Source organism: Amblyomma maculatum, chromosome 3 (genome assembly GCF_055883805.1).
Source record: "Amblyomma maculatum isolate TAMU_Amacu chromosome 3, ASM5588380v1, whole genome shotgun sequence".
Lineage (NCBI taxonomy): Eukaryota > Metazoa > Arthropoda > Arachnida > Ixodida > Ixodidae > Amblyomma > Amblyomma maculatum.
The window spans coordinates 152,920,121-152,940,751 of NC_139346.1; the positions used below are offsets into that span (position 1 = coordinate 152,920,121).

At 45.7% G+C, this 20,631-nt stretch overlaps 1 protein-coding gene across 6 annotated transcripts in view; it reads right to left on the reverse strand.

The window, feature by feature from the left end:
- Positions 1-344: 344 nt before the first annotated feature.
- Positions 345-20,631, reverse strand: part of Gug (arginine-glutamic acid dipeptide repeats grunge) — a 72,964-nt gene continuing 52,677 nt past the window's right edge. For 4 of the 6 annotated variants that reach the window (XM_084598263.1, XM_084598265.1, XM_084598261.1 and 1 more), the window contains 2 exons: positions 16,528-16,709; positions 345-2,824 (listed from right to left, as the gene is read on the reverse strand). In XM_084598263.1, the coding sequence (XP_084454389.1) occupies positions 2,677-2,824; positions 16,528-16,709 (330 nt within the window). In that variant the 3' untranslated portion in view covers positions 345-2,676. Of the gene's footprint in view, positions 2,825-3,604; positions 3,714-5,127; positions 5,244-16,527; positions 16,710-20,631 lie in introns of those variants that run through there. The other 2 variants (XR_014706116.1, XM_084598264.1) reach the window with 2 other exon arrangements.

Sequence of the window (20,631 nt, forward strand, 5' to 3'; positions counted from 1 at the left end):
CTGACCCGTGCCATCAAATTGGAAGCCACCATTGTCGAGGTGATGGTGCTTTGCCGGCACACCCCAGGGAAGCATGAGAGAGAGGAGTGACGGGCAGGGGACTGTGCCCAGCTTGTACTACAGGAGTCTTATTTGGTGCGACTGAGTGAGATTTGGCAGCCCTGCTGATATAAGACACAAGAGGGGAGGGCGCAGGGACGACGTGGCCGCAGTAGTATTTACATTGATCGGCAATAAATACACAAACAATGAAAGCATTGGAGGCAGTTGGGCAACTTGAAACGATGGCTGTGAGGGGAAGCGCGGGCACTTCGAATGCAGGGAGGTGACATTTCAAAGCCGTGTATGCTTGAATGAGCACATGTTTATTTACACACAAACCTTTGCTAAAGTCCCGCGGCATTCCGCACGCTCGTGCATGTAGTGACAACTGTGCCACTGTAAACCCCCATTTACTTATTTGGTGAGGTGGGACAAAATGAAATGTGTGGGATGGGACACACTGTACAGATGCAGTTTCGTATTTTTGTGCGCTGCTCCCCAAGAGCTCCTCCAACACCAAGCTGGGAAGACCTGCGAGGGGGCGCTATTTGCTCTTGTACTGTGGTGGTTGAAGATTTTTTTTTTTTTGCATTGTTCTTGTAGTGGTTGTAGCTGTAGTAGAAGTAGTAGTGACAGCAGTAGTGGGGTAGCCTGTCATTTTCTCACTAACGTTTTAGTAAACACATTTTTCACAAAGAAGCTGTCGTTAAAGATGCATTCGTTTTCTTGTTGGGGGAACACCCACATTGCATACAATTGCATTCTTGGTGATTCGCGCGAAATGCGTCGGCGCGCACTACATGACAACAAAAGCGTGTACGCCGTAGCAGACACCAGAGAAGTTGTTTGCTAACAAGTGACTCTGGGAACATGAAAAAAAAAAACTAATTGCAACTTGACAGACCAACCACTCACTGGTACAGTGAAAAATTGCAATTTCCTTTTCCCCTTGCAAATTGGCTAATATATGTACAGGGTGCAATATCTTTGCTTATATATTACACAAACAACGTGGCTGTGTCATGCAACTCTTGCAAGATGGGAGCACTTTTTACAATTACACATTCAACGTTCCGTAAGCTAGAATTTCAAGAAAGTGGAACAGAAAAATTGTAATAAAAAAACAAAACAAGAAAAAATGCCCCTAACCATGCTCAATATGATTTCAATGCCAGCTTAATTTTACTAAATTCAAACAAGAAAAGCACACGCGATGTATTTCTTGGCCATCTAAAAACCTGTCACCTTGCCTTCTATCAATGTTCGTGTGCAAAAAGTGCACAGTAATATATTACAGCCCAAGGTGCGCCATACAATTGATGACTTGTCTATGCACTCCACCTCATTAAAATAAACCCAACATTTGGCAACCCATCCAGACAGCAACAGCCACTAGTCCATCATCCTCCACCAAATTTTCTCAAAACACACATGGCACCAGAAAAATGCTTCTGCACAAATATAAAACAAGCACATCCAAACGCTCACGCACACATATGCACAAAGACACAGCCAAGAAAAAAAAAAACTTCACAACTATTTTAAAGACCTATCATTTCGCACACTCGTGGGTTCTTTCACAGCCTGAGCAGGCTGACAAGGAAACTGCATGGGGAGCAAAAGAAATAGGCTTTGTGACGAGAGCACACGAAGGGTGTTTGGAGAAGTAAAAACCAGTGGTCCTAATGTTGAGGCAAACAGATAAAAACGTTTTGCAATAAAGTGGAGATACAACAGTCTGCTGCAGGAACGAACCCTGCTGTGCAGGGCCAGGTTAAGGAAGGCAAGTTGTCTTGACTAGTAAAATCCACTACAATGCACGTCTATAAAAATTAAACACAAACAGTCGCAGGGAAACAAGCCCTGTACAGTCAACTGCTCTGTACTTGCATCAAAGTGGAAGCTTAAAAAAAATAAAAAATAAAGGACACCAATAAAAAGTATTGCATAAAACCTAAAAACACCAGTTCCTCACCTACACAACACATCAACGCCAAGATAGACAAAGAAAAAAAAAAGCACTCAATTGAAACATGTATATGTGTGTGTGTGTGTGTGTCTATATATATATATATATATAATAATAATAATATGTAAAAATAATCTGATGAGAATAAACACACCACTTTTTGTCTCGGATCTTGAGGAATGACTCAACTTGCTCTCTGCCAAAAAAAAAATTCTTGCCAGAGCGAAAGATTCATAACGCAGCAACAGCAGGCTAAAACAACACAACCTCTCGTTTGTCCTCATGAGAATGGGAGGTGGGGTAGGGGGGCAACAAAAAAAAAGGGTGTAAGAAAATGCCATCGCAAGGGGGTTGTCATCGTAGAGGCTGCAGATAGATGAAAACACATGCCACCACCACTCTTGGATGAAGGAAGAGTGCGCACAGTGTCTTGCTCTGCCCCCATTCAGGAACCGGTAAGGGGAGTAACATGGGAGCCACGCCTCTTGGTTGTGGAATGGGTTCGGAAAGGGGGAGGAGGAGGAGGAGGTGGGCAGTCATCACATGACGCGCTGGCCTCAGCTCAGGAGAACACCAGGAGGGATGTGGTAGTTGCTGGCAGGAGGGACGAAAAGGTCGCAGGAACACTGGGAGGTGAGAGAGGGCGATCGATCCTCTTCTTGTCTTCAGTTGATGGGCGGCCGACCACCACGGGCAGCCTCCTCCAGAGTCCTGAGTTTCAGCTCCCGCTCCCGCTGTTGCTGTTGGCTGCAGCGACGAGCCGTGGCACTACAGTCACTGGACAAGTCTTGCCTTGGGACTGTGGGGCGCCACCTGACAACCCCAAGGAAGGAGGCAAGACCACCACAAATCACTGGCACACACACCACCGCGGCATCAACGAGTGCACACGCTCATCCTTCTCTAACCCCCTCCCAACTGTCCACTAGGTTCTGGCTGTCTTCGAAATCTGAAGGCAGTGGTGCCCAATAGAAAGGCAGAGAGTGATGAGCCACTAATGTACTCCATAACATAAAGAAATGCTATTACTTTAGAGCCACCACATTTTGCTCTTGACATTTCGTCCCCCTATGGCACATGCAGTGAAAAAAGTTTACTGTCATGCGTGGGCTCGCTGCCAACGGACGACCCAACTAATGAATTTTTAGTCTTTAGAAGTTAGTAAACCCTGAAGAAGCACAAGGCAAGAGCAGTGGTGCAGTGCGCAGTTATCGCAAGGCAGTGTACTCGTCTAAACGGCCCCAACTGCAGTCACTGGACACTTGACGTGCACGCACCACCTCCAAGAGACTAGTGCGGAAAGTGGGCTGGTGTGGTTTACAGGTGGCAATCACGACTCGAGTTCCGCTAGCTGTTGTGCTCCACTAGCCTAGGGAAACGGCATCTGCCTCGTATCTGTGAAACGCTCTGTTTGAATTCCTGCATCAACGAGAGTCCAATGCTTTTTTTCTAACAGGTGCAGGCAGCCCCAAATTTGTTGCACTCCTATGGACTAACGCAAGTTCTTCCTTTAGTTGGTATTGAGCTCTGCGATGAATAAAGCATCAAAACTGAAGGACTCGGTGCCTAATGGATTTCAATTTGCTGGCTTACCAGTGTCATTTCTTAGCCTTTAACAATATGGTGGCGTCCTGCAGCTTTCGGTCAGCCGCCATCTTTACTCTAGTACGATCCTCCACGTTGCTGGGGGTAACGGTAGGTGCTGCAGGGGACCACATCATGGAATACAGAGAACGTTGGAGGCTTCAACTGCTGGCCCACTGTCCAGTAATATGCTGTCACAACCCGAGCTAAAGAATCCAGAGTATGACACAAAATCGTCAAAGATAATCGACAAGAACGAAGTGTGGAGCAGAAAGAGGGCGGCACACTACCCTGGCATTAAAGGTAAGTGCCATACGAACAAGTAATACGCTGACGTGTATACGCACAGCGACAATATGAAAAAAAAAACGAGCAGGCTCACTTTCAAGCTGCCTCGCTACGTGCGAAGTTTGCCAAGCTTTTCATGTTTTTTTATTTATATCCTACAAAGTGGCGAATGACACTGTATACTTGAAATTTGAGCACAGCTACTTGCCCAATTAGAAAGGTGAAGAGGGCTGGTTGGAATGGGTTTATTTTTGGAATAACTAGCATTAAAAACACGGACAACAGAGAAAATGGAGAAACAACGGCCAGGCGAGCTGTTGAGTTGGCTGTGCAGCTAAGAGAGCATTTTTGTCTTCGGGTGACCCGACCGGCACGCACCTGTCAGCACGCCATGCCACGTGTGGACCGAAGGAAGGTGGATAAGAAGGAGCAAAACAAGTCATTGGTAAGCCGCTCTTCCATAAAGCTCAAATCCTGCTATGTAAGCCTTCCATATCTGGAGGGATGTGGTGAGGTCAATTGCATCATCCAATCCTCTGTACAGCTGTTTGAAAGGAAGTCTGCCTTTTTGGATCACCATTAGGTGATCACATGTTCCTTTTATTCGTTTTATTTATTTATTTTTGCTCACTTCTTTCTGCCCGTATACACATATCTGGGCAATATAAACGTGCAAAGTTCCTGCATTAAACGTACAAGTTTCGAGCAGCAGCGTGTTGGTCCATTTCCTCTGCTGTCAGTGTTTTTCACGCTGGTTATTCCAAAAATGAGCTACTCATCCATGTGAAAGGCAACTGAACCACTACTACTATTTGCTCCAACCAGCTGACGGTCACATGACGACCCACTAGTCACTCAAGTTGCCAGCAACACTGCACTTAGGACATAGCTGTAAATACTATGAAATGGCACTTGTGGACTGTTGCCCCACGCACAATGATAACTAGAAAGCTGTGGCAAGGCAAACTACAGTGTATGCAGAGGTAAAACAACAACCATTGACCTCAGCGCCCAAGCTGCAGGTGGCGCACATCTCAGGGCCAGGAGGAATGCACTGTGCCCATAGGCGTTCTAGCGTGCACCACAGAAGAGCTGCTGCTGCCCTAGAGGATGGCACGTGTTCCCCTTCGCCTTCAAATCTAGGCTGATCGCAGTCCAAGAGGAAACCCTGGCCAAAGCTAACAAACGGTATCACAGTATCCCGCAGAGTGGCATGTGTCTTCAAAGAGCTACTGCCTGCTCACAGGATGATGGATGATCAGGAAAAACTGAAGGCCGATGGACTCAGAAAACATTGCTTCTCCCAAAGGACAATGGTGTAACACAGTGAGTAACAGGAGGGGCCCCGGTGGAAAAAACCCTGAAAAACCAAGGGAGTGCATGAAATTGCAAGGGGAATCTGGCTGAGAGAGCCACCACACCCGAAAAAGTTTGCACTACTACTGAAAATAATAATAATAATAATAATAATAATAAAAAAATTCAGAGAGCAGAAATCAAAATAACTGCAGCTTGTTAGCAGTAGTGATAATCTCAGAAAATGTGTGAAAGGATGCAAAATAAATCTCTCAAGTTAGAAAGCTACCTGTGTGGAAGGGGTGACCTTCAGACCGATTCTATGGCAGAGAAGGTTGCTGTCTTTGGGAAGGTTCTTGACAAGCAGCGACAATGATGTCACAGAAAGTACCCTCAAGGCATGTGCCAAGTCCTTTCACCTGGTGCAGTTAATGGCAGGCATTCTTGCATAAAATCCATAGTTCACCCAGAATGTCGTAGCACCATGTCATAGCTGACCCAGCATACATACTCTGTCTCACAAGATATTTGCAGCATTGCAAAAGGCAGAGCAGCCCTTGCAATTGTGCTCCTAAATGCCTCTCGTCTCTGCGCACTATAATAAAGAACTGTGCCCCTACTGTCACCCCCGCCAAATTGGGGGCAAGAGACACGTAGGAGCACAACTGCCTATTGTAGTGCGCGTGACCTTGATTGGACCGGGCTGCCTCTGCCTTTCGCAGTGCTGCAAACATCTTGCAAGACGAAGTATTATAGGATACAGTTGCTGACAAACTTTTCAGACTACAAAAAAACTTATGCACACTTTCAAGCAGTCATCACCTTCACTATAGGGCTTAAAGGTCAACCCCTGCACTTTATCCACCTACTCAGCTTTCTTTTCCTTTGAGACAAATTTCAGTGGAATAGCGTTTTGTTGCCGCACAAATAAATTTGAAATTCGCCACTTTGTGGCCCAATCAGGCAGATTTCTATGAGCGACCTAGCATACGAAACTTCACTGGACGCACAACTGTTGGTATTGAACTTCCCTTTTCCGTAGGGTGAAATTTCGATATTGTTTTTGGCGATTTTAGACAATTGATGACCCACGCTGCCGCTGAAGGTTGTCAGTTTTGCCAAACAATGTGCACATAACAGGTTTTCTGATAGTATCGACGACGCCAATGGATGGTCTGTTGTCTCGCCATTGCTAGGTCGAAACCCGGTTTCAGTTTCCTGACTTTTGCTGTTTCAAAATACTTTACTCAGTATATTGCAAAGCAATTCTCTGAACCAGACTGGGGACTCTAACCTTTAAGGGGAAATGTGCATAAAAAAAAAAAATAAAAATAAAAAAAAAAATATTGAAAAATCAATTATAAAGCACACGCATTACCTATGAGAGGTGCAGGTACTACCCACTTTTGAAGCACGAGATACATCAAATCAAGGCTTGGTCAAGCAACCCGGTTGGCCTCTGCTTTTTTCTCCCCCAAGGCTGGCTCTTAAGCTTCAAGTCTCGGAAATAATAAAGATATCTTCACCACTTATACTCACCTCTTTCACTGGATATTTATTTAAAAGACTAAATCATATTTTTCTCAACTTACGTTGGGCCCAACTTGGCTTTTCTGGACAAATTTCATATACTTGCTTTGGTCGCATCGAGACCAAATATGACATGCACAATCTCTGAAGCACACAGAATGCAACTACACTAGAGGTTTTAATACAATCATTAATAATTTGAGCTCAAAATTTTTTAAGCAGTGTTTGACTAACTTAACATCTAGAAAGCCACTGCTCCACTCTTGTTTTACTTAACCTTCACCAAATGCTGGTGCCATAAGAAAAACAGAGTACTATAGAAATGATGGCCTGTTTCAGCATTTATGCGAAAAACAGGTCAACTGTGCACTGCCTAAAACTGATCCTTAAAAACGTGCACTGCCTAAACTGATCCTTAAATGCCAAACCTAAAAGAAGAAGCCTGCATAAGCACACTTTTATAGCCTGTATAAGCATGCTTTTATAGCTACAAGCAGCACTGTCAGCAGTCAGCCTAAATCATGCGGAGTTCATTTCTGAATCGATCCATAAATGCCACATATGCTGCGAAAGTATTATGCAGTAGCAGGAAAAGATGCCTTAAATTTGAGTTCTATGCCAAACTTTCCTCTAGGAAACCTTTCTTCTTTTTAATGTTTTCTTAATCTTATGTTCCGATACACAACTCGTGATTGCAATTAGAATGGAAAAGCATGCCCTGTTTAATTATGTTCACGTCTGTACAGATCAGGTTGTGCTATTGAGTGAGCCTGATACAAGGACTCAGTGCTACATAAATTTTAAGTTTATTTTTTGCATTGCACCCAGTTTTGAGTCATCACGATATTGGTAGCAAGTAAGGCCTGGGAACAACACAATATAATCATCAAGAGTGACATGTACACATGGCCATGAGGAAGTGGTATCTCGTACACGTATAAATGTAAAAACCAACGTATAATACTTTTCCCCGATTTTATCACGTCAGATTTCCGCCTCACATTATATGCGGATCCAAACAAATTTCAGCCTAAATTTGCAATTCCTGCCTCATCACTAATGAGTAATATCAGCATTAGGCTTTCAGCAAGAAAAGGCACTGTGTAGCGTTGGCTAACTGTTTCGTTGGTTCTGGTTTCACCACGCTGACCCCGCAACCGTCGCAACTACAGTGCCCGCGACGCACACGCGGCTGGATGGAAATTGTCCGCACCTCGTATGAAGTAGGGATGAAGAAAGGATCACTCGGCATGTTGCACGAGTATCTTCTCCAGCCAGGCTAGCCGCATATTAGTGCCGAATCACTAAACTGCGGAAGAAGTGTGTCGGCCGCGCTTTAGTAAAAAGCAGGATACCGAATGTGTTTAGAGGTACCAAAGAAGAGTTTCTAGAGACTTTAGCAAGGGACTCTCGGCAGACGATCGACCAGATGATGATCACGAAAACCCCGAATCAGAGAACACTTCCTATGCGTGCACACTGCGTGCCTGCGAGCAGTGCTAGATGCAAGAAGGCACGAGCGCAGTGGATGAGGGCCGGCAGCGTCCCATGCCCGAACTGGAAGCGGCCCACAGGTTTTAGAGCAGTCGGAGGGCCATGTGGCTTCCGCAATTGCTGGGGCGAATGTGAGCTGCTCTTTTTTTCATGGTGCATGAAATTTTCCGATCAAGCTTACTGGCTCGAGAAGGGAAGTGAACCAACATAGGTAAATGAAGGTGCAGGCCATTATTGGACGCCTGGTGCGGAGTGGAGTCCGACGCGAAAGCGCAAAGCGCATATGCCTCGCAGGGCAGTCGCTAAATGTAGTGCAAATAAATACTTTTGTTCACCTTTCCTTTTTCTCAGTTTTCACTATCCCGAAATTACACCTCGTATTATATACGTGTTTTTATGGCACTCAAACTTCGTTTCAGGACTAGACTTCCTCTTATGATTTTATGTATTTTTTGCTTAGCAACATGTAATGCAGTGATCTGTGCTAATTCTGGAAAAAAAAAAAAAAACCAGCCCCATTATTATTTTTTTCTTCCTGACCATTGCCACATAGTTATTCTTGAAATTGTATTCAAAAATCCAAAACCAATGACCGAGAAGTTTAGCTTGGGTCTAATCATGAATTAATGCATGATGGCTAGCCCTAGTTTTGCATTTAACTATCTTAACTTTCCACAGTTTTCCTAGGCTTGAAGTGGCTTATTTCCATAGACACACAAGTTGAACCTCACTATAATGAAGACTGATTTGGCACAAAAATATTCGTTATACCCAATATTCATCTTAAGGGGGGGATACACCTCCTTGTGGACAAAAATTGGTCTACAAATCAGATTTTTTATTTCTTCATCTTTGCAGTCTTGAGGCCTTTCTGCAATTATCTGTAAATTATGGTTGAAAAATAGCACAAAAGTCTGCCAATAAACCCGAGCAGAAGAACCTTTACACGGACAAAAAGGTACAAAAATGGCTTCTTTTTTAGATTAAAAGCTTGGTATAAACACAAAACCTCGCCTCCCATTCATGTTGGACAGCAAAACTGAACAGTGACACAAAGCTCCACTTTAACTAAGCTGCGTGAACGTGCCTGCAAGGCCTAGGAGTAGTGTGCCTGACCCGGATCCAAGGTTCCCAGTGTGTTGAATTCCTGACTCAAAAGTTTGCCCAAGTTGCCAGCTCCTGTCAATTTGGCCATGACACATGGTCTTATATCATTATTAACGTCACACAAACCGCCAACACAGAACACTGACACTATTGCTGCGCAAGCTTGGAGGCTTCAGATAAACACACAAACAAAGGCTTATCACAGGGTTGACAGCCTTAGTCCTAAACACTAAAATGGTCGAGCATATGAGCCACACTAGGCAGGGCCCCATTGCCAACGTTCGTGGTGCCGTTACAGGCATTACAAGCTCATTTTCAGTCACAATGAAATATTTGGACTCTTTCCAGTTTGCATGATGTCCAAAAAATTCATCAGCAACTGTGTGGACATGCAATTAAAATATCATCGGTTGCCCAGATTCTACGCAAAACTCTTTAAGAAAAAAAGCAAACACCCTGTCATGCCACCCAAATAAGAAAGGTCCAAAAATTTTCTGTCCAAATATAATGTACAAGTGTTACCATTTTTTCCCCCATTTTTGTTTTATTTTAGACATACTGCAAAAAACTGCCTGCTTATCCTTGCTCCATATCATAAACAACGAAACCAAAATTAGCCAGCAGAAAATTAAATGCTGGTAATAATGCAAATCCTGTAGTGACAGGAAACTGACAAGTCAAGCTTCTTCATCTCTTATAATGCAATGTACTTTATTCTACACTGCATTAAGCATTTTGCCAAACCATCTGTAACAGCCAAGTCTGGCTAAAAAGAAGAGAAATGCTAAGTTTTCTGAGTCTACTTTGTCTTTACAAAAACTAAGGGGGTGCACTCAAATGGCTCACAGAGATTTCCTGTAGAAATTGCTACTCAAAGGATGGGCACATGAATTTGCTGTATGGCGGGCTCAACGATTCCACAAACAAATAAAGAGGAAGTTTAAGCTTGGGTCCCAGCTCCGGTCTACTTCTTTAGATATTTACCACACAAAATCACTGGGAGATAACAATTACTGCCAATCTGCAGGATTAATCACATGTGAAGTAGCTGTGCTGGCACTGCTTCTCTAGGTTAACGTAAACCAGGTAGACCTACTCCAGTCATGGTGACACATAGCTCAACAGCTTCCATTACCTCTCTTATGCAATGTGCAAGCAACGGACTTTATTGCCCTAATCAGGTGGAGAACGGCATGCGGATGCTGCTTGGCAGTCTTCTCCCCCACACAGCGCTGCTTTTTAGGAAGTGACACATGTAGTGCTCACGCGCTAAAACAGATGACCAATGAGATTCATGCGGCATTTACGCACGTGTGCTACTTTCCTACAGCATGCTAGATGACTGCCATCGCCTGTGTAAAGAAATCAGCGCCTCGCCACGTCACCTGCCAACTACCACCTGCCACAGGTATGCTTGCAATTTTTTTTTTTGGAGGGGGGGGGCTGCGATGATTCAAACGGGGAGTGTAAGGGTCCCAGTGCGTCCCAACTCACCTTTTCATATTACAAGCAGCTGCTTCCAATTGAACCATGCCATCTGGTATCGTGACATCGCACAACCCATCGACTAATCAGCACCTGCCCAAGTCAGCTGCTGGTTCCCACCTGCCAGAGCTATGCTCATGATTTTTCGAGGTTAGCCGTCACAGCGGTCGACGCCCCTGGATAATCTATTCTGGTTCATTGAAGCACCACGCTAATCAGCACACAGAGTTGGACTCAGTGTGTGTTCTGAATACATTTCATGTTACTGGAGGCGATATTGTGCACTAAACATTGACACGAGCTCTGGAGCTGGTCTCTGAACAATCGCAAGGCTCACCCTTGCCTCTTCGCTTTCTTGTCTTGAAATTCACTACACACAGGCACGCTCAGAGCTGCGAGCATGGAATGTTTGCTCGTGCATCACGAGGGAAGCTCCGACGCGGTGGTGCAGTGGTAAGACGTCCGACTACTGTGCCGGAGTTCCTGGGTTCGATCCAGACTGCCGGCGGCTGCGTTTCGATGGAGGCGATACGAAGAGGCGCCCGGTCCGTGTGCTGTGCGATGTCAGCGCACGTTAGAAATCCCTGGGTTGTTGAAATTACTCCGCAGCCCTCCACTATGGCACACCTTTCTCTCTGTTTCTGCTTTCATTCCCACCTTCCTCCCTTCCCTTACAACATGGTTCAAGTGTCCACAGAACAAGTGTGACAGATACTGCGCCTTTCCTTTCCTGTGAACCATTTATTATTATTATTACAGTCAGCGACTGATTTTTCGGACGGCCAAATTTTCGGACATGCCCGATATTTCGGACATCTTCGCGGCACCGCCACGAGCCCCATAGAATCAATGTATAAAAACATCTCTAATTTCGGACGCTCGAACACCCCGCCGTCCAATTTTTCGGACTTTTTGACGCCTCGGAAGGTCCTCGAAGGTCCTTTGGCTCCTCGCGCAGCGCTCTTGCAGCCGAAGCATATCACAACTTTGAGCCACAACTAGCCGAATCTAGCCGTCACACACCGATTTGGTCTGGCCACACTGGCTATGTTCACCAGCGCCAATTTTCGGAGGCGCCGCGGCGGCCAGCGGCGGCGCCGTCGTTTCGTTGCGCATTTTGACTAGCGTGGCGTGTTGTTCCGCTGTTGTGTGAAGAGTGCTCTGCGACGCTAGGCCTAGGTGCTTCGACGTTCGTCAAGGAACTCCACTGTTCTGAACTTGAGGATTTCGCTTGCCTGCGATGGCCCCCACTCCGTCTTCGTCGTCCTCGCCGATGGCATCGAAGCGCGGAAAGCAGTACCGTCGGTTAACGATGGAGAAGAAAGCCGCGATTATCAAGCAAGTAATGAGCGGCCGATCGCAGGCTGACGTGGGCAAGGAGTTCGGAATTTCGAAGCAAACAGTTTCAGATTTCGTCAAGAACAAGGGCAAGATCTTGGAAGCGGCCGAAAAACCATCTAGTGCCCAAAAAAAGAATGCTAGCCAAGGTGTTCATCCGAAGCTTGAGGAGGCCTTCGTCGTGTGGCTCAATGCTATGATTGCGAAGCGGTTGCCGGTCTCGGGCTGCATCTTGAAAGAAAAAGCGGAAACTCTCGCAGTTCAAATCGGCATTGATGATTTTAAGTTTAGTGATGGATGGTTGAGGAACTTTAAACATCGGAATGACCTCAAGTTCAAGAAGATTTGCGGTGAGAGCGGCGCCGTCGACAGTGCAGTTATTCAGCAGTACCGCAACGGAAAACTTCAGGCTTTGTTGCAGCAGTTCTCTGCTGACAACATTTTCAACTGCGATGAAACTGGTTTGTTCTATAAGATGTTGCCGGAAAGAACACTCGCTTTTGCTGGTGACCCATGCCGTGGTGGCAAACATAGTAAAGAACGGCTGACCGTTCTCGTCGGCAGCAACATGTCTGGCAGCGAGAAGCTTCCCTTGTTAGTAATCGGGAAGTCTAAAAACCCGAGATGCTTCAAAGGGGCAACCCTGCCAGTGTTGTACGAAGCCAACAAAAAGGCGTGGGTGACTCAGCAGCTATTTGAAAGTTACGTCCGCAGCTTAGACAGGAAGTTTCAACTTCAGAACAGACGTGTCGTGCTTTTCATTGACAACTGCGCCGCTCATGGTCACATCAAGAACTTGAAGGCTGTCCAGCTGGAATTCATGCCACCCAACACGACTGCAATCCTCCAACCGATGGACCAAGGCGTCATCCGCAATCTAAAACTTTTGTACCGTTCGCGGGTACTAAACCGCATGGTGCTGTGTGCGGAAAACGGCAAAGGCTATAACGTTGACCTTCGGTCTGCTGTTGGAATACTTGCGGACGCATGGAAAGCGGTGAGGCAAGACACGATTCGCAACTGTTTTCGTCACGCGGGCTTCATACTCGCCACAGAGGCAGTGGACTGTCCTGAAAGCACCGACGCGATTGACGTGTGCCCGCCCATGGACGACGTGATCAACGACCTCCGCTCTGCTGGAGTTTCCATACCCACGGAAATAACTTTTGAGCAGTTTGTTGACGCGGACAACGAGCTCGACTTCTGCGCAGAACTAACTGATGAAGAAATAGTCCGTCAGGTTGTGGAGGATTCAGAGGACTCCGATGTTGAAAATGAGGAGCCAACGCCCGCGCTGCCTACGAGCGCCGAGTTGACGCGAGCGTTGTTGACGCTTTCATCCGTCTACAGTGCTGATATGACCCTTGCTCAGATCGAGGAGAATATGATCGCATGCAAGTTGAACGCCGTCCAAACGACGATCAGCCAGTTCTTCAAGCCACTGCAGCAATAACACCGGCTGCCCTGACGACACATTCATAATAAACCGGCAGTCTGCTGCATACAGAGCTTTTGAGTGCCTCTTTTCTTAGCCACTTCTCTGATGCTGTGGCAGTGTTTCGGAAGCGTGGTGCTTCGCCCTTGACCCTCTAGATACGAGAAAAAAAAGAAAAAAGGTGCGTTTTTTGCATACATTCATTTTTTCGGACTGCCTGAATTTTCGGACGTTTTTGAGTTCCCTAGAGGGTCCGAAAAATTGGTCGTTGACTGTATTAGTACAAGGAAACTGCTTGTGTGCTAGAGTTGCTAACACTTGTAAATGCTTCTGTGAAGGATTCCATCTGCTTGCCTTTGCCACCAAGGCCAGCGCCACAGCAAGTTGGGCTACTTTACGTGCACTTCCAGTGTGAGCAAACCTCGCCAAGCTGAGTGTGTCCAACACTTTGCATTTAAGCATGCCATGCATTGTTCGCCGAATAGTCCACACCTCAGTTGTCTATCAACAGTATTTCAGGAGATTAACAGAGGAGCGACACCAATGCGAAAAGGCTACGTCCTGATTGCAGATGTTTTTCATTGTCTGGTAGCAGTCGACAGTGGAGGTACAACAACAGAGGTGTCGCATGTCCGTAAGCAGCTTTTGGAAACCACGGCCCATATTCCAAGTTTGTGTTGTTTTCAGAGGTGTTGTTTTTGCTGTTTCCCTCTCATCTGATTAGCGGAAACACCGAAACTGGAAGTGGTGGTATGCATTCCGTTCCTGTCACTATTTGCAATGTTAACCAATCTGACGTCTGGTTCCGGTGTTTCCATCAATCCGGTGACTTGAGGTGAGGGCAAAAACAATGCAAACTTAGAGTATGGTCTTGTGACCATGACATTGTTTCCTATCAGAGTGGAAGCCAGATCCTGAGAGCAAGCAGACCGAGACTGGAAAATGGATACACCCACTGTTGAATGCAGTTCAGATTCAAGGAGGTTTATTTAGATGACTGCAGAGATTTGCAGGTTATATCTCGATGTGAGGGTAAGAGAGTCTCGAAAAAACATTTTATTTTTCAACTTATTTCAATACCGTGCAAGTGCAGAATAAAATGCTGATTTCAAATATGTCCATCTAGATTTCCAATATTTCAACTCAAGGAGAAGACATTGCAAAATAACTGTCCTAATTAAGTCATTTCTTTCAGGTCATTATGGTAATCTGTTAAAAAAGACCTCTTTTAGGAAAATGCGGGCATTACAAAAGCAGGCTGTCTAGCAAACTACTGTTTTCGAGTCCCTAACGTTTTCAGATCTTCCCCAATTATTTCAGTTCAAGTTCCCTGCCGAGTGAAGAGGCTAAAAAACGTAGATGATAATGATAATGAGTGTAGATGAATAATTCACAACGAAAAGCTATTTATTAATCATATTCTGCGATTTGCAATAGTGAAAAGGCAGTCATTAGTGTTAATGGTGTTGTTTACTGATTACTGAAAATTATAAATGCACTAATGCCAGCCTCAGAGTATGCGAGCCGCCCACCCTCCAAATAGCTGAGCCAATCGAATCCAATATGGCTGTGCACATGCGCTTTGCAACACAGCTCGCCGACCGCTTTCGTGCTAGCCGCTGCCGGAGTGGTTATTCCTTTTTGTCGCGTACTACTCTAGCAAAGCGCTTCCGTATGTTTTACTGAGTAACCACCTCACGTGCGTATTGGTTCTTCTATTGTGGCAGCTCAGCCATGCACTGGCGTCAAAGTAATATATCGCGCCTTGCGGCTGCGCGCTGGCGAGACAGCACAAAAAACATCCACATGAATAACATACTTGCTGTGTGCCAACTTAAAATGAAAATGTTCTGCAGAGTATATTGTGACATTTTCCCTGACTTGCCAAAATTTTGGTGCTTTCCTTGACATTTCATTGATTTTTCCTGGTGTATAAAATTTCCCTGGCTATTCCCAGTTTTCCCGGTTGCTAGACACCCTGAAAAGGTCCACCGCACCTCCTAAAGCTCCCCCCCCCCCCCCCCCCCCCCCCCCCCCCTCCTTTTTTATTAATTGCAATATATTAGCAATTAGACTAACTTTTGGCTAAATGCCTCATACTTTTTTTTTCCAGCGTGATATTTATGATAGAGAAAATGACATTATATGAATTTCCTTAGCTTTAGCATGTGCAGAACTTTTTGAAATTTATGCACATTGCTAAAAGAGGTCATTTTCTTGAGGAATGACCATAGTGGCCCTTAAGAAATGGATAGGTTACTTTGCCATATTTTCTCTTCCCGAGGAGGTATTTTAAATATACATGCCTTTGAAATCAGCTTTCTATTCTGCATTTGCATGCCAAGTGTCAACAAGATATGTCGAAAAATAAAAACCCTCATTAATACGGCCATCAGATGGGACCACAATCCTAGCCTCAATTATCTGAATTAAGGGGGACTGAATTAACAAGACTTCACTGTAACACGAGGCAGAAATTTTGCATGCTGAAATCTGCGGGAAAAAAAAAAAAAGATTATGGCAACTTTGACTGCCAACTTTGACTGCAGGGACATGCACTGACAACTCAAAACACACGGTGCATATTTTGCACGTTGCACCCACTGAAATGTGGCAGCCAATGGCTGGGTTCCAATCCCATGACCTTGGGACTCAGCAGCCGGATGTCACCAGCAACTGAGTCACTGCAGTACGACACCCTTCCAAATTACAGGGCTGATGCCTAACAAGAGCACCTCCGCATTCTCCCTCCTAACCGAACTGGAAGTGTAAAAGCACAGAAACCTACACAGGTCAGTAATTTCTCCAACATCATGATGAAATTAAACACTAAACTGCAATCTGAATTACCTGGTTGCTTCACGCTGTCAAAAATATTCCCACACAGAGGAGAGAAGACCCAGAGCTGGAGCCAAGGCAAATCTTCCTCTTCACGCAGAGAGAGAGAGATAGTGCTCACCGTAGGAACTCCTCATGCTGGGGTAGTAGCTGCGCGGCAGAGGCAGCGGCGGAAGGGTGGGCCGAGGCCGCATGAGCTGCCCCTAGGGCGCTCAGGTGTGCCAGCCGCTCGCGCTCAAGCAGGAACTGGCGCTGCAGCTGCTCTTGCTGCTGCTGCGCTGCTGCCACTTGGGCGGCATTGATCTGCACAGAGAGACATGCACCAGCTTTATTTTGCCCCTTTTCAGCATACGATGGCAACTCAAACCACTAGTGAAAATACCACAGAATACTGTGTAATCTACTTATAACAATACCAGATATAACGATATATCGCATATAATGATAAAATTCTCGGGACTTATCAGTTTTCCATTGCCCCTATGTCAAAATAAACCATATTTAACAACCGATTGTCGGAATCATATCGAATACAATACCTTTTTTGCCACCCTGAAGGTTTTTACCATAATAATTTGTCTGAACTTTTGATAGACAATAAAATACTAAGCAGAGGATGACAAGAAAATGGCATAAGTGCCACGAACAGGCCGACGTGGCTAAAAAATGCAAAGGGGCATTGTGTGCGTTTATGAAATGACCGCTATCACCGCTGCAATTGATGCCTGTACCGCAGCAGTAGGATATACACTTCTATAAAATTTTAGTTTAATTTTATTTGCAAATAACATTTGAATTCTGGAATAAACAAGATAAGGAATGTAGCATTTTCGAACTTTTAGTTCTCTTTTTTCTCTCCACAGATCACATACAGTTGAACATCCATATGATGAATTTGTAGTTTTCAGGGGAAAACTTTGTTATATTGTGAGCTTCACTGAACTGAGGCTTTTTTTGTCTTTCAGTGTTACAAATGATACAACGCATCTCTGAAACCTTTCTACTCCGCTTTATTTTTCCTACATGCATTTTTGAGGCTAATGCAGGCAATTTTAGAAAAAAGCACCCAGCAAAACAAGTGGCGAGAGTGGCACAAAAACGTTTTGTAGACTCAAAATCACATACAGTTGAATCCCGCTATAACGAAATTCACGGTGCACGAAAAAAAATTCGTTCTCGCGGAACTTCGTTATCGCAAAAATTTGACGTGAAACGCAGAAAGAATTGCCCAAGCAGCAGCAAAGGCGTTTAATGCCAAAAATCTGTAAGCTTGGTTTGCTTACGCTTCACGGCGAGCAACGCCGTCACGCGATTTTCGCACTCGGTCAGCAAACCCATTGCAACATCGTCGTCTCGGACAGCAACGAAATTCCTGATGACATCAAAAGCGTCCATCACCTGTACGGCGGTTGCCGCAGCCGGCGCTTCCTGTACGTCGTCGTCTTCTTCATCGGAAGAGTCCTTATCATTCCGGGCAGCTTTTATGATCTGCTCATCACTCACATCTTCGTGAACAACAACACAAGCGTCAGCGCCGATGTATTCGTCGAGCTCGAGATTAGGCGGCACGGTTCCTATTTCTCCCAGCGTATTCCAGGCGGCCGCGATCCCCGGAGCCGGTGACGCCTCTTCGTCGTCGTCTGTAACGCCTGGTGTTAGGCCAGCAGAGTGTACGGGTCGACCTTCGGCAAATCCGGCGTGCCTGAAACAGTTCACAATTACTGAGCGCCCCAGTGTGCTCCAGGCAGCAGACATAATCTGCAGTGCCACGTACAAGTCCACCTTCGTGTCTCGGCCGGTTTCAGTGTTAAAAAGCAGCCGCTGAATTAACCTCCCGCGGTAAGCGCGCTTCAGGCTAAGAATCACGCCCTGATCGAGAGGCTGTAAGACAGACGTGCAATTGGGAGGGAAAAACCTCAGCTCCGTGTTAGTGAGCTTGACTTCGTCGAAGTGATGCGCTGAACAATTGTCCAAAAGCAAGCAAACTTTACGGCCCTGCCGCTTCATGTCGCGGTCGAATGCCATCATCCACTCGGTGAAAATAGCGCGGGTCATCTATGACTTGTTGTTCGCCTTGTACTGCACAGGTAGGCTACGAGTTCCCTTAAAACAGCGCGGCTTGGCACTTTTGCCTATGACTAACGGCGGACGCTTGTCCGAGCCATCCATGTTTGTGCAAAGCAGCACTGTGATGCGTTTTTTGCTGTGTTTGCCGCCGTGACAGCGCTGCCCCTTGAAGTCGAGCGTCCTAGCCGGCAACATCTCGTAGAATAGCCCGGTCTCGTCGGCGTTGTAAATGTCTGCAGGCGCGAAGTTGCTTAAAATTCCGGCCATGTTACTCGCCTTCCAAGCAGCTGCTCCGTCCACGTCTGCTGACATTGACTCGCCACACAACACTTTTCCAACGATGTTATGGCGGGCCTTGAAACGGTTTAGCCAGCCAATGCTGGCTTTAAAATCATCAATGCCAAGTAGGCATGCATAGTTCAAGGCTTTCTGCTGGACGATGCTTCCGGACAGGGGGACGTTGCTGGCTCGTGCTTCCACAAACCACGCATGCACTGCTTTGTCCAACTCTTCATGGAGGGGCCGCGTCACCTTTTTGTGCTTCGAGGATGTGCCTGAAGCAAGTGCCATTCTCACGCTGTCCTTATTGCCTAGAATCGTTGACAGCGAACTTGCAGGAATTCCGAAGTCTTCAGCAATTGCCGCTTTCTTCCTTCCGCTTTCTGCTTGGGCGATTATTCGAGCTTTTTGCTCAAGGGAAAGAGTTTTGCGTTTTTTCACTTGCGTTGCCATCGTGTCCTGCGGATGAAAACTCGTCGTTGTCGAAGAGAAAGGCAGCGAGTGAACAACGCGACCACGACACAAAGCCAAAATGGCGGAACTGCAATCACGTGATTTCATGCTTAATGTGGCTTTGGATTTGACTTGGACTTCTCGCCAATAAAACTAGTTTCGGTTTCGATTTTGAACGCGAAAATTTCGTTGAAGCGGAAACGCTCTGCAAAAATGGTTCGTTGTGCAGAGAAATTTAGGCCATTAATTCTTATAGGATACTCGCGGGGAATAAAAAATTATTCGTTGTCGCGGAAATTTCGTTGTGGCGGTATTCGTTGTGGCGGGATTCAACTGTATTTGAAAATACTGTGTCAGTCCAGGTTTTCTGCAGAGCCAAGCAGCTTTCCACTAGTGCTGTGCATTTAGATATACCCTTCAAAGTATTTTGTGACCAAATTATGGATCTTGAAATTTTGATTGACGGCTGGAAGTACAACTGCTAAATTATCACAAACTTTGCCCATTGATGCAGCGACTGCCACTACGAGGGCACTTTCGCCAAATATAAAACGAAGTGGTGCTGCTGCGACAGCCCATTATTGGCGTCAAGCAACCTTGTGACCTGTCGTGCTAGCAGCAGCTTGCCTCAAAATAGCACAGCTGGTTCGGTTTGCTTCATGTAGCTTTGTGGATCATGGGATACGTTTTTAGAAATTTAGAAATGTTGAACGTGGGCCCCAATACACGCCGGACACGGTTTAATAACTTCCGACTGTGTCCACACTTCACGGTGCCGATAGTGTTGCGCTGAGACGGACCTGATGACTTAGTTTTGTTTATGACGTTTCATGCCCCAAACTGACATCAACTATGAAGGTTGCCATAGTGGAGGGCTCTGGTAATTTCGACTCACGGTGTTCTTAATGTGCACTGACGTCGTACAGCACACGGGCACCTAGTGTTTCACTTGCAACGAAAAGCATCCTCCATGGACGGGATCAGATCCGTGCCTTTGGGATCAGCAACCAAGTGGTCTAACCACCGACCACCACGGCAGGACGAGCGTCACGATTACAAGAGAACAAAATGACAGTCTCAATATGTCTCTACATGCCAGTGAATAAAATAGACGCTTTAGGCAGAGCTGCTCTAGTCAGAATGTCATTCCAAACGTCGAAGCATCTTATGTGCTACAGTAAAAAGTTGATTTAATGAAAGCCTCGATTTAACACAGATATTTCAATCCCCCCCCCCCCGAGATGCCCATATGTGCCAACACTTTTGAATAACTCAAAACAATGAAACTAATTTCGCTACTCCTCCCGATTTAATGAATTTATTGTCCAAAAATGAAGGTCAGAACATATTGTTACGAGTTCTATTTTTGGTCTATTTTGTTGAAAATGCCTAAAAATGTATTGACTGCGAGCCGCCGGTAACATTG